The sequence below is a fragment of the Schistocerca americana genome, chromosome 1, assembly GCF_021461395.2.
Source record: "Schistocerca americana isolate TAMUIC-IGC-003095 chromosome 1, iqSchAmer2.1, whole genome shotgun sequence".
In the NCBI taxonomy this organism is placed as follows: domain Eukaryota; kingdom Metazoa; phylum Arthropoda; class Insecta; order Orthoptera; family Acrididae; genus Schistocerca; species Schistocerca americana.
Genome location: NC_060119.1, coordinates 1,184,259,947 through 1,184,274,084, shown reverse-complemented (window position 1 = coordinate 1,184,274,084; position 14,138 = coordinate 1,184,259,947). Strand labels below are relative to the sequence as shown.

The 14,138-nt window shown below is 37.8% G+C and overlaps 1 protein-coding gene across 4 annotated transcripts in view; it reads right to left on the bottom strand.

Annotated features, from left to right (window-relative positions):
• LOC124552058 (scoloptoxin SSD14-like) overlaps window positions 1-14,138 on the bottom strand; it is a 447,845-nt gene that overhangs the window by 23,003 nt on the left and 410,704 nt on the right. For all 4 annotated transcript variants that reach the window (XM_047126487.1, XM_047126490.1, XM_047126488.1 and 1 more), the window contains 2 exons: window positions 2,101-2,332; window positions 1,824-2,014 (listed from right to left, as the gene is read on the bottom strand). In XM_047126487.1, the coding sequence (XP_046982443.1) occupies window positions 1,824-2,014; window positions 2,101-2,332 (423 nt within the window). The remainder of the gene's footprint in view (window positions 1-1,823; window positions 2,015-2,100; window positions 2,333-14,138) is intronic.

The following is a 14,138-nucleotide window of genomic DNA, read 5'->3' as shown; positions in this document are numbered from 1 at the left end:
TCTCTCCAATCATCAACTAGTTTGTGGCTGGAGAGATAGCATCACTATCAGAGGCAGTCTGCAAAAACCATGTGGGGGTCCCACCTGCTTTTATTTATTTGTCGACTGATGTTTGTTGATTGTCCTCGGTGTCTTCATACTGCATTGCTACACTGGCTGAAAAATCAGTTGTGGATTCCGACACTGACTACTTTAAATGATGCAGCCGACAGATGCACAGTTACGTTTTACAGTACTTTAATTTTCACTTTACACAACCTCCGAATAATACACAGTTATATGTGTATGGCCAATGCACTATTGGTTAAATTTTCCATAAGCTTTAATAATAGTTTGCAGGCAAAACTCCTCATACTGCTACAACAGTTTCTTGTTGAACATCTACGGGCAGTAAAACCTAACCATAAAGTTCACAGTTCTTGAAGAATAATCAGGTACATATGGAGCAGACATTGTCACTGTTTTTACACCCGGCCTAATTGTTTAACACTTATTCCACAGTTAATTTGAAGCATTGTTGTAGTTCTAACCAGCTCAGGTTACTCATCTGAAACTCGGCCTTGAACTGACTGTCTCGTGACCAAAAATTGGGCCCTTATATATAATCACAATAATTGGTACTGAAACTACACATTGTTCAAAGTTAAATTTAACTCATTAAATTAACCGAATGCATAGAAAAATTGTGCCTCTTTAACAGTTTCTTCTACTACAAAAGTTAGGTCAAGTTATTTGTTTAAATCATGAAATTAACAACTATAGTTATATAAACAACACTTTTGACAAAACAGTTAATTACTTTGGAATAAATGAAGAGCTGGCTTTGGTAACAAGTTTCTGACTAGAGCAAAATAGGTACTTTGAGATTACTAGCATTTCATCTTCCAAATGTTTACAGTTATTACAGAATTTATATTTGTTTATATGTAAACGATAGAATTTAAGTTATGAAACAGTTACTGATTTCACCCCATAATGAAAAATACTAACTAGGCATAGTCAAAATAAATTAGAAAATCAATTACATATATAAAACTAAGCACAAAATTAGATCTGGTGTTATATTCTTTGAAACTGAGGGCCAACCTTCTTCTTTTATGAAAATACAGATTATATTCGCATATGTTAATGTTAAATAGTTAAAAGTAACAAACAAATTTAAGGAGGCAGATGCGAAAACAAGAGGGGAATTAAAATTATTCCCAGTTTGCTTTGTCACAACCAGTTATAGATGTTGGCCACTGATACATTGTGTATACAGATGGTGTTAACCCACTCAGTGGCAGCTAAGGCCTGAAAATGGTGCACTGAAGCACTGAAACTGGTACACATATAATGGCATCATAAGGATGGCTGTAGGTGTTCCATTTTATTACACAACTGAATGGCCGAAATCCCTCAGGCCTCCAATCACAAGGATGGACATACAAAAAAATATAGTGGAATGATGAGTCGCAGACAGGCACAACAAAAAGACTGCCAAAGAAGTAAGCTTTTGGTTAAAATGCCTTCTTCTTCCTTAGAAAAAACGCATCCACCCACCTATCCATTCACACACACACACACACACACACACACACACACACACACACACACACATTTACACAAATGCAATTCTCACACTTGACCACTGTCTGCCTGCCACTGCCAAATTCAAGTCTGGCCGAAAGCTTCCTTGTTTAGCAGTCTTTCTGTTGTGCCTGTCTGTGACACAGCATTTCCACTTTATGGTGAGTAGCTATCTATCCTTTTGATAATATTGTCATTAAAATAATTTTTCACATTTTAAGGAACTTGAACTTTTCAAAAACCTTATTACATACATTAAATTGATGGTACTTGTGACAGAGACAGCATCTCCATTAGGTGCAATGACTGAAATATGTGCTGTCCCATGATCATCAGGCTGACTCAACACAGCTCCATAGTGTTCCGGGTCACTGTATGTTTCAGTATCAGTTATTTGTGCACGTATACTTTCTGCATAACTTCTTGATGTTAAGTTTTTAACAATCTGTGAATAAAGAAAAAAAGAGATTGCAATGAAAATGTTATCAGAGTTGCCACAATGTAATAGCAAACTTTTAGTCAAGCACCAACCTCTAAAACACTCTCATTAAAATAAGGATCACCTAATTCTGTCCTTCTGCCATACCCATATTTAAAAGCTTCTGTGATACGCTGATATGTTGTGATCTCATCAGAGGTAGGTATATAACCATCCAAGATATTCAGCATAAATACAAGCAAAGGTCCTGATCCAGGTAGGGGAGATGTATATAGTGTAATGTTACCACCCATTTTAGCAGAAACTGGAGGCTCCCAAACAACCCTAAGAACAAGGGAAGAAATTATTAGTAAAATAATTGAAATAGACCTTTTAAATCACTTACCTTGCTGTGATTGGTTAAAAATTAACAAAAATAAATTACGCTAGTAACAATTTATTTGGGTTTCATACAAAAACCATAAACTTCCTATTCTGAATATGTAAGACCAAAATTAAAACTATAAAAGAAGTGAAAATCAGACTGCAGGTCCAGATCAATAAACAAAAAGTGGGAGGAGAGATAAAGAAATCTGATAGCCAAGAGAATGAAGAAGTACAGATGCAGGACAGGCCACAAAAATACTTTGGTTAACTCCAGACTTCCAAACAGATTCACTCATTGGGTCATCTCACACTGGTGGACTCTGAGCTCTTGAACTGATACACAGAGGTTTCCTGTTCTGATATCCAAGTATGTTTATGAAAGAATAGAACAGACTTGATATCTGTTAGCAATTAGCCACTCCTCCCCTCCCATTCCATTCTCTTATTTTATTTTATTATTTATTTACTTATTTATTTTTTTAGAAATGAGTATTTTTTCTGCCTCGGCTGTTATTAGATGTTTTTATTCAAGTTGCAATTTCAGCCTATCAGCCAATATCAAGCTCATTATGACGTGTCTCATTGCATAATTGTTCCTTATAAGAGGATACTGTCCTTCTGTCAAGCATGTTTACACATTTCGTGCATAATAAGACAGGAATGTTTGTCATTTATATAAAAGGATGTAGCACTTCATGTTATACTTCTTACTGAATTCAGTCATCTGCATTATTGATTCTCACAGTGCATCCACTAGGAGTGACATTTGGCAGCAAAGAGTCTGTCTATTATTTGTGCCGTATTCCCACAGTTACGCAGGGTCGGCGTGGTTAATTGGATTTGGCAAGGTTAGTTTAATGGGTGGCCGGATGCTCTTCCTGCCGCCACCCAGTATCCCCCAGGACGGAATTAGTGTACCCCAACTGACTGCGATTAGCATAATCCATGGAAAAGTGCGAATGTGTTCAGATGTCCGCAGGCTGTGTAACTGAGGCAGGACATGGGGACCAGCTTGGTATTCACCTAGTAGGATGTGGAAAACCACCTAAAAACTACAACCAGGCTGGCCGGCACACCGGCCATCATCGTTAATCCGCTGGGCGGATTCGATTCGGGGACGGTGCGCATGCCCAAGCCCAGGAAGCAATGCATTTAGTGCTCTCACCTAACTTGGCAGGTTGGAAGCAAAGAGTGCACATGACATAAATCAATAAGAATTATTATGTGAACTCATCATCATTAGTTTTCTGCAATATTAGCGGAGGCTTTGCCTCTCCATTTTCTGTGATCCATTGCTTCCTTCTTAAGGCTGCTGTATGTTGTTCCGTCCATCACATCATCCAGTATCTGAAAGCTTTTCTTTCCTTGCTTCCTTTTCCCTTCTACATACCCTTCTAAAACTGTTTTTAACAGTCTACCATTCTTTCTTAATATATGCCCAATCCAATTTCTTTTTCTTCTTTTTATTACATCTAGTAACTGTCTTTTCCCTCCCACTCTTCTCAGTACCTTTTCAGTTTTTACTATGTCCTTCCAACTTATTCTTTCCATCCTCTGCCATGTCCACATCTCAAAAGCATCCAGATTTTCTCTGTCTTTCTTCCTCAAAGTCCATGTTTCAGCACCATACATAAGAACACTCCACACAAAACATTTTATGAGCCTTTTCCTCAGTTCCCTGTCCAGACTGCTGCAGAAATTCTCCTTTTCTTATAAAATGCCTCTTTTGCCATTGCTATCCTTGTTTTAGTTTCTTTAACTGAGGCTTTTTGATTAAGATATAATGAGTTTACAAGTCTTCATGTGACCTACTACATCCTTTTATATAAAAGACAAAGATTCCTGTTTTGTTACGCTTGCTGATTATGTAAACATGGATGATTTGACAACAGCATCCCCTTAAAAGGAATGATTAAGCATTCATACACTTTACACAAAATTCCTAGGTATATGGGTGGATGAGCCCTTGAGAGGGGAAAAGCATCTAGAAGTTTTGAGTAAATAACTAAGTAAATACTGTTATGTGCTAAGAATGCTTCAGGAATGTTGCAACACTGAATCACTGCTGTGTGTCTTATTATGCTTGTATGAACAGTTTGCTTAGATATGGTGTGATCTTCTGGGGAAATACAGGTATGCCAAAACAAGCTTTCAAACTTCAAAAAAGGGCCATTAGAATAATGAAAGGGGTTCCCAGTAGAGTGTCATGCAGGAAAATATTTAACAAATTTAAAAAATGTCTCTTCCTAGCTTATACATCTAAGAATGTGTTTGCTTTCTGAAAACTCACCAGGAATTTTCAACATTAAATAATCAGTTTCATAACCATGAAATAAGGAACAGAGATGATTTTCACAGAGACATCCACAAAGGAGCACTCTACCAAAAAAGGGTAAACTACCAGCCCAAAATACTTTTTACTGCACTGCCTGCTACAATAAACAAAATTAAAGAATTTCATAAATTTAAGGTAGACCTTAAACAATTTTTACTAGCACATAGTTTTTATAATGTTGAAGAATATCTGAATATGGAAAAGTAATATTATTTATATATACTGATATAAAATATTTGTATTTATTATCAAAGTTTCTGAAACAAATTAAATATAAGAAATTATATTGTAATTGACTACATCCATCCAATGTATATTGTTAACGGATGAAACCAGAGATGGAATGGCAAGAGTTTCAAGTAAAAGAGAAGAAAAGAAAGACAAAGTATACTAAACTAAAGTAAACAATTGAGAAAAACCTTCCAGAGGCTTTATGAAGGTACAATGCAAATCTGATACAAAAAACAATTGAGAAAAGAGTATGTTGGTAGCCATTACATTTCAGCAGTGGGAGACTAACAGTACAGAGAATCAAGAGATGAATTAGAATCACAGAAAATTCATAGTGGAAGTAACAACTAGTGAAACACAAAATCTATTCAAGGCTCAAAGAAATAAAAACTATTCAAGGTACAAAGAGAAAGAAAAGGGACCTGGAGATGGTGTTTCTCAATAGAAATCATTAAAGGTGACGAAAATTAATAATAAATGAACCTGCAAAATTATATACAGAAATCCTGCAGAGGAAGACATTCCCTAAGAATGGGAATTACACTGTAATTTTCAAACAAAATGAGACAGAGGATGCATAAAAGCTACAGACATATCATCCCTCTTCCATAATGCACAACGTACTTTCTAAAATCATCATCAACCACATGGAAAAGACACCGCATTTAAACCAAGCCCAGTAACAAGCTGTCTTTAGAAGGGGATATTTTGGACTGTTCCAGTCTCTTATTTTTTATGGACTGCTGGAATGGGAACACACTTCACATACGAGGGTTGGAAGTTAAATAGTGGCAACTATTTATAACGTACAAAATAGATAAATGTTTCAAAGTTTTACTGACCTTGAAAGTAGTCAGCAACATTTTGTATAACCCACTGCCAGCGATGTGACAGTCATAGGATACTCTTAGCAGTGCCAGTTGTGTTGACAGTTCGAGTGGCATGGTCTATTGCCCAACAAATTTGTAGCAGTTCTGAAGCAAATGCCGTGATGTGTTTCCTTCAGTTTATAAATCGAGTTGAACTTACAAGTGTTTAAGTCAGGGGCGTGCAGTAGGTGGTATAGCACTTAGCAGCCCCAGCAGTCAAACAAATCAGTGACAGCTTGCACTGTACGTGCTTGAGCATTGTCCTGCAAAACAATGGTCCAGTCCTGCAGAAAATGTCATCACTTCTGTCATGGTCATATGTTGTGTTCCAAAAATGAACAGCATAGAGACAGAAGTGTTGACACTTTCTGCAGGACCGGACCATCATTTTGCAGGACAATGCTCAAGCACATACAGTGCAAACTGTTACTGATTTGTTTGACTGCTGGGGCTGCTAAGTGCTATACCACCTACTGCACTCCCCTGACTTAAGCCCTCATGAGTTCAACTTGATTTATAAACTGAAGGAAACACTTCCTGGCATTTGCTTCAGAACTGCTACAAATTTGTTGGGCAATAGAACGCACTGCTTGAACTGTCAACACAACTGGCATTGCCAAGAGCATTCTGTGACTTCCACATCACTGACAACAGGTTATACACAATGCTGCTGACCACTTTGAAGGTCAGAAAATCTTTGAAACATGTATATATTTTGTACGAGCTGTAAATAATAAATAGTTCCCACTATTAAAGTTCCAACCCTCGTACAAGCAACATATAGAAAATTTAATATACATATCATAAAGGAAACGTGTAGGGCTGGCTAAAGAGATCACTCTCAACCTCTGTTTGGAAAACTTATGGTTTTTGTTGTTATCTGACACTGTCAAACAGAGAGACAAGTGATCTGTTATGTTGAAATGTATTGATAAAATATCCTAAGCCAAGATCACAAAAATATCTTTGTTGGTAACTAGTTCCAGCTCATTGGTGAGACATCTTTGGATAAAAAATACAGAAGACTGCATATAAGAGCTAAACAACAAGATACAGTTAATAATTTAATATCCATTATATGATACATGCCAATATAAAATTATTGTTTTGTTCAGTGTGTACCAGCCTCCAGGCTTTACACATCATCATAACCTGTTGAGCTGAATTGTTCTTATTAAATTAAAGGATCATGAAGTGTTCAGTGCATACCAGCATCCAGGCCTTACACATTGCCATAACCTGTTGAGCTGAACTGCTCTTAAATTAAAGTATCTTGAAGGCATGTACAAAATGGAAAATATAATAGATTGTGACAAAAAATAAACATGCACAAAAGTATATTTGGTAAGTGGTATAAAAATGAATATCTTACATAAAGTAGAATGTTGCCATTGGTTAAAACAATTTCTAATATTGGCCATTTATCATTTATAGATCCTCATTGAGGTACTTTCCTTTAGGAATGTGGATGCACTCAACGATATGTCTCAACTGTGATATGACTTTCAAAATGATGGAGCACAGCAATCAGTTGTCCTTTTCTTTCAGGTTTTATTAAAGCAAATATAGATTTTGGCTAGTGCCTAGCCATTACCAGTGCACTATTTCATAGTTTCAGTACATGTCCTCATATGTCAGTCCCCTTTGGTTTGGGTTTCTGTCACAGTTCATTCAAGAATATGGTGAAAAGAAAAGTTGCTACTCACCATACAGCAGAGATGCTGAGTCGCAGATAGGTGCAACAAAAAGATTGTCACAAATAATAGCTTTTGGCGAGTAAGGCCTGTGTCAGAATTAGATGACAATACACACATACACACTCACACAAACATAACTCACACACATGACTGCAAACTGAGGCAACTGAGGCCACACTCAGTGACTTGTGACAGCTTTTTGTTGTGCCTATCTGCAACTCAACATCTCCGTTATATGATGAATAGCAACTTTCCTTTTCACAATATTGTTACATTCCATCCTGGATTTTCCATTGTTTGAGTTCATTCAAGAACTGTAACAAAAGTCCAAACAACAGGGGATTGACATATGAGCTCATGTACTGAAACAATGAAATAAAACATGAATAATGGCTAGGCACTAGCTGAAATCTAGATTTGCTTTAATAAAACCTGAAAGAAAATGATGACTGATTGCTGTGCTTCATCATTTTGAAATTTATAGATCCAGTGTACTTATTTCCACACTTGTATGTTAATACAAGTGATTGACAGGGGTGACAGTTAAATAGTCCATTAAGTGGATGTAAACAAGATGTATCTTGGAAGTACTAGGGTTGTCAGAGAGATGCTTTATATGTAGCATCATGGTTACATAAAAAATCATGACAACTGAAATTCGGAGTATAATTGTGCTAAACTTATGTAAAGTTCTTTATTATTCATTAAAGTTTTAGCACCCAGATATTAAACCAAATACCAGGTCTGTTCAGAAATTCCGGAGCATTTGTAATCTTGTGCCAATGGTGTATTGGAGCAAAATGTTGTTGGCATACCTGCACACACCTGTGTTTAATATGCAACTGCTGGAAGTTTCATTGTTGTATGTCTGTTAGTTATTGTTGAGTATGCATTGAGTAGAATGCTGTGTCACACATTTTGCAATTTTGAGATGACAAAGTTAGTGGTGCAACACGTCTGCATAACATTTCATATGACACTCGAAAACCTTTACAGAGACACATCAAATGATGCAGGATGCCTACAGTGACGAATGCTTAGGCTGTACCCAGTGTTATAAATGGTTCACATGGTTTAAAAATGGCTGGATGGAATGCAGAGATGACCCTCGCTCAGGACACCCTTTGGCATCTACCGACAATGCTCATTTCAGGAACGTCAACAAAATTGTGTATGCCAACTAAAAACTGACTGTCCACGAGATTGCAGAAGAATATAACATTTCAGTTGGATCATGTCATGAAATCCTGACACAGAATCTTGTAATGCATTGTATTGCCATGAAGTTCATCCCATGGCTCATGATCAGAAAGACTTTTGCCTTGCAATCTGTGAAGAGCTTTTGGATAGCACAAATGAAAATGAGGTGTTCCTTAAGAGAATCCATAACTGGTGGTGAGGCATGGGTCTATGGTTATGATGTTGAGACCAAGGTTCAGCCAACACAATGGGCTGGGAATGGTTCTCCAAGACCCCTGCTGTCAATTGTTCATATAAACACACAGGTATGGCAGTATGAGCATGGGATCTAAAAATGATAAAGGGGCAACATCAGAAATTTTTGTAAACAATGACAACCTTTTACTTTAGATAACATAATAGTTTTATACCACTTACCAAAAATACTTTTTGTACAGCTCTATTTTTGTCATGATCTTACATATTTTTCAGTATATACATGCCCATAAGATCTTTCAGTATAATAAGAGAAATCCAGCTCAACAAGTTGTGACAATGTACAAAGCTTGGTGGGTGATATACACTGAACAAAATAATAATTTTATATTGATAGGAATCATACAGGGTGAGTCACTAACTATTGCCAACTAGAATAACTCTGAAAGTATGATAGTAGCTGAAAAGTTTGTGGGACAAATGTTGCATGGGACAATGGGGGCCATAATATGACATTGGTTTTTTGTTGCTAGGTGGGGTTGCTTCAGAGATATGAAGGTCAACTTTTTTAAAAATGAGATGCTATAGTTTGATACTTATTTTCTGATAATGGCCATCGAGATGAATCCAATGATGTGTAACAGTAAGGTCTTTGAAGGTGAATGAAGGTCACAAAGGTGGCTGAGCATCCTTTTACAGGAGGTGTTCAAAATGATGATCATTGGTATCAATGCAGTTCTGCAATCTTCTTATCTTGGACTGAGTGGTATTCCTAATCACTTTGGCACTTATCAAAGCACATGCTCTGACAGTTCTCTGTCGTGTATCATGCAAATACTAAATATTCGCCAAATACAGCGTATCCATCTAATGTGCCATCAACATGTAAACACCATTTGTGGTTTCGCAGTACAACACTAACAGGATGGTAAGACTAATATTGTTGAATCAACTGAATGATGTATTCCTTCAAAGAACAAGTCGATATGCATCTCATTTATGGAGAAAGCCAATGAAATTCAGTGACAGCTAGAGAATTATATGCTGAAAGATATCCTAAATGTACTCATGCTACACATCATACATTTAAATATATGTATGATGAATTGAGAACAATTGTATCTTTAATGGATTGGAAACATATCCGGCAAAGGAAAGTTACTAATGAGGAAACAGAAATTGGTACTCTTGCCACTGTGGTTCGAGATCCTTATGTTAGTTCACCTCAAATCCCAAGGGAATTGAGCACGAGCCAGAGTAGTGGTGTTAATGTTCTGCATCACCGTAAATATCATCCTTACCCTATCAGTCTCCACCAAGAATTAACTGGTACAGATTGTATGCATTGCACTGAATTCTGCCGATGGGCTGAACTTCAGATTCAGAGGGACAACACATTTATTAATTTCATTTTATTTACTTATGAGGCTACATTTACAAAGCATAGAAATGTTAATTTGCATAACATGCATTATTGGACAACTGAAAATCGTTGGCTGCAGCAAGCTGCCTGCCAAAAACCATGGTCGGTTAATGTATGGTGTGCGATTCTGGAGGACAGAATTATAGGCCCCTATTTCATCAAAGGAATTGTAATGGTAGGAAGTACAGCATATTCCTGCAAGAAATATTAGGTCTGTTATTGGAAGAAATACCTTTAGGAACAAGGAACAGAATGCAGTATCAACACGATGGGTGTCTGGCACATTTTTCGCTGATGGTTAGAAATGAGTTGCAGAGACAATTCCCAGATCTTTGGATTGGATGTGGAGGAGATGTGTTGTGGCCAGCTCATTCACCACACTTGAGATGCCTTTGGATTTTTTGTGGGGGGGATTTGTAAAAGACATTGTTTATAAAGACATTCCAACTATACCTAAAGATATGCGTGAGAGAATTGTCAGAGCATGTGCTTCGATAAGTGTCAATGTGATAAGGAGTACCACTCAATACATAAGAAGAAGATTGCAGCACTGCATTGATACCAACGATCATCAGTTCGAACACCTTCTGTAAATGGATGTTCATGTCACCTTTGTACCTTTGTTGACTTTCAAAGACCTTACTTTTACACATCATTGGATTCATCTTGATAGCCGCTGTCAGAAAATAAGTATCAAACTATAGCATCCCGTCTTCTCAAAAAAAAGGCGATCCCACCTAGCAACAAGAAACCAATGTCACATTATGGCCCCCATTGTCCCAAGCAACTTTTGTCCCACAAACTTTTCAGCTCCTATCATACTTTCAGAGTTATTATAGATGGCAATAGTTAGTGACTCAACCTGTATAATGGAACTTCAATTATTAAATATATTTTGAAATTGTTCACATCTTTTATACATTTTCTGTATTTTAGGTCTGAAGATGGCCCATCAGATCTGAAACTAGCTATGAATAAAGATATTTTTTGTGATTTTTACCTAGGATTTTAACTCATACAAGAAAACTGAAGATACTCACAGTTGTACTTCTGTACATACATCTCCCATTCCTTCCTTCCTTTCTTTTGCCGTTTATCCAACCAACACTGGGTTAGGATTTGTACGGTATATTCCAGTTTCTTAGAAAACAAACCATACCTTTATATACGCTATTATTACATGGGGTCACCATCACTCCCAAAGGCATTTTAAAGCTACTGCCAGCCCCCTTGGGTAGGAATCCATTTCCTTCTCCTTTCTGCATCTAGTATAATCAGAGAGTCAAATGTCACATCATTTTACAAACTTTTTGCATATCTTGTATCTGAGTTGGGATGTGGAAAACTGCCTAATAGCTACATCCAGGCTGTCTGGCACACTGGCCTCCCATCATCAACCTGCACGATGGACTCGAACTAGGGCCAGAAGCACCTCCTTGGGCCCTGGTGTGGGCACTTTAAAACACTCAGCTATCAAATGGATTTACAAATATGTCTCATTATTATACTTAAACTAAATGTAAAAGAATTGCGCATAAGAAGACACATCCATCAGCACAGCCCTAGATGCCAAATGAAAACTGGTGTTCCAAGACACAGGCTGGTGAAAGCAGTCCACCTACCAGAGTTAGCTCTCTAAAATCTGTAATAAATTACTACCCTCTGATTGGTCCATGACTGGAAATTGTTTCAAAGAAAACTGTATAGCTACAAACTCATATTACAATGTTACCTAATTTTTTTATGTACAGAGTGTGAACTTGTGAAGTTAAAATTCAAAATCCATGACTAAATTTCAGTAATTATGTATGCCTGTAATTAAGAATAACTACAAATGTCTGTAATTATGTACAAGAGATGAAGCTTATTCTGTTTCAGATATGGTGAATGGTGAATAAAAATTGACAGACTAGTATAGCACAATGGGCCATCTGTAAGTTGCACATGAAATTACAGAATGTAAGAATGAGGACAAATTACTGCTCCTGCTGAGGTCTGTAAGTCATGAGAAAGCATATGGCTCAGTTTAAACCAAATATTTGCTGTCAATCAATAATAAAAGAGGATTTTAGTGTAAGACTCTACTTGCTTTTTTGTTTCACCTTGCAAGCTAATGAAAGATGAAATCCATAACAAACTGCAGTATGATCATAGATTGACTTTGATGAGATCAACCACAATGAGTAAGCAGCCTCATTGCCTAAGTGTGAATAAATGTTATCCAGCGTTAATGATGCAGATATTTATGAGGAATTTACCTATCATACTGAATTTTTCCTTAATACCCTGAGCACAACTGTGTTGCACTAACCTATATCAAAAGGACTCTCCTAGAAACAATGATAACTAAGACACAAAGGAATGACAGGCATTGGCTGTGATTGGGCATTGATTGAAATCAATGGGGAAAATTGAGAATTTGCTGGACCAGGATTTGAACCTGGGTCTCCTGCTTATTAGGCAGATGTTCTGACCACTAAGCCACCTGGACTCAGGGGTCATTGCAATTGCATGGACTACCCTAGCATGCCTCCCGTCAGATCAGAATTCTCTGCTTATTCACACGTTGATTTGCCAAAGTCTTTATTAGCATTTTCAGTAACATGATATGTTCGATATGCTATGATGTCACGATCAACAAAGCTTTCCAGTCCGGATACATTGGGTACGCCTGTTCCACCACGTACAACAGCGACTGTTAGCCATCCATTTCCGTGGGTAAACGAATCATTGATGTCGATGCTGAAGTTCAGTCTGCATCCACAAAAAACTGCAGGTCTGTCCAGTAGAGCGTGTGCAGCGACAGATTTGATCGTATTCTTTTTCTTGTCGGCGGCAGATGTGGTCATTTCAACGTCTTCAATTGTTTTATATATAGTCTGTCTTGCACGACGACGGCGACTGTATCTTCTGTAAGGCATCTTGGCAGCGTTCAATGCAGTTGCCTGTGCAGCAGCAGCAGCGCGAATGATCCGCTCCGCGGTCAGCGCTCGCTTTTATGGCCGCGCAGTGGCGCGGCGAGAGATAAGGGACTTAGAAAATTTCACAGTGCCAGCAGAGCGTTATCCCGTACGCGGGCACTAGTCGCACTAGGTGCCCGCGTACGCTGTTTGTCAGTCTTCGGCGGCTGGCGCGCTGCCAAGATGGCCTTGAGCCGCCTTATCGGCTGTTGTACGTGGTGGAACAGGCGTACCCAATGTATCCGGACTGGAAAGCTTTGTTGATCGTGACATCATAGCATATCGAACATATCATGTTACTGAAAATGCCAATAAAGACTTTGGCAAATCAACGTATATGTCACCCTCACCCTTTTCCTTGTATACACGTAATAGACGTAAATTATCTGTTAATGAAACTGTTTTTATATGGATTAAAGGTAAAGGTACTTGTGAATATGTTAAATTTGTAGGAGATTGTACATTGTATTTTCACAAATAAATTGAATTGTAGCGTAGCCCTGAATTCTGTAGCGCCCCTTGCCCTTGATCCTCATTACTCACGGCATTTCATCAATTCCTGTAAGAGTTCAAGCCTGGTGTGCATCTGCACTGAGGAGATTATTGGCTACCTTGCCCTAATTATATATATCCAAAAGATCGCGTACCATATATATATATAAGGTGCGACAGCCAGTGACCTCTTCAGTGCAATGCACACCAGGCTCGAACCCTTTTGGGAATTGGCGAAATGGCATGAGTAATGAGGATATTGGCCAAGGGGCACTACATTAGTAGTGTGCGGACAAGTTGAGAATTTGAGTCTAATGGGTGGCATGCTGGGGTAGTCCACTCAGTTGTAATGACCACTGTGA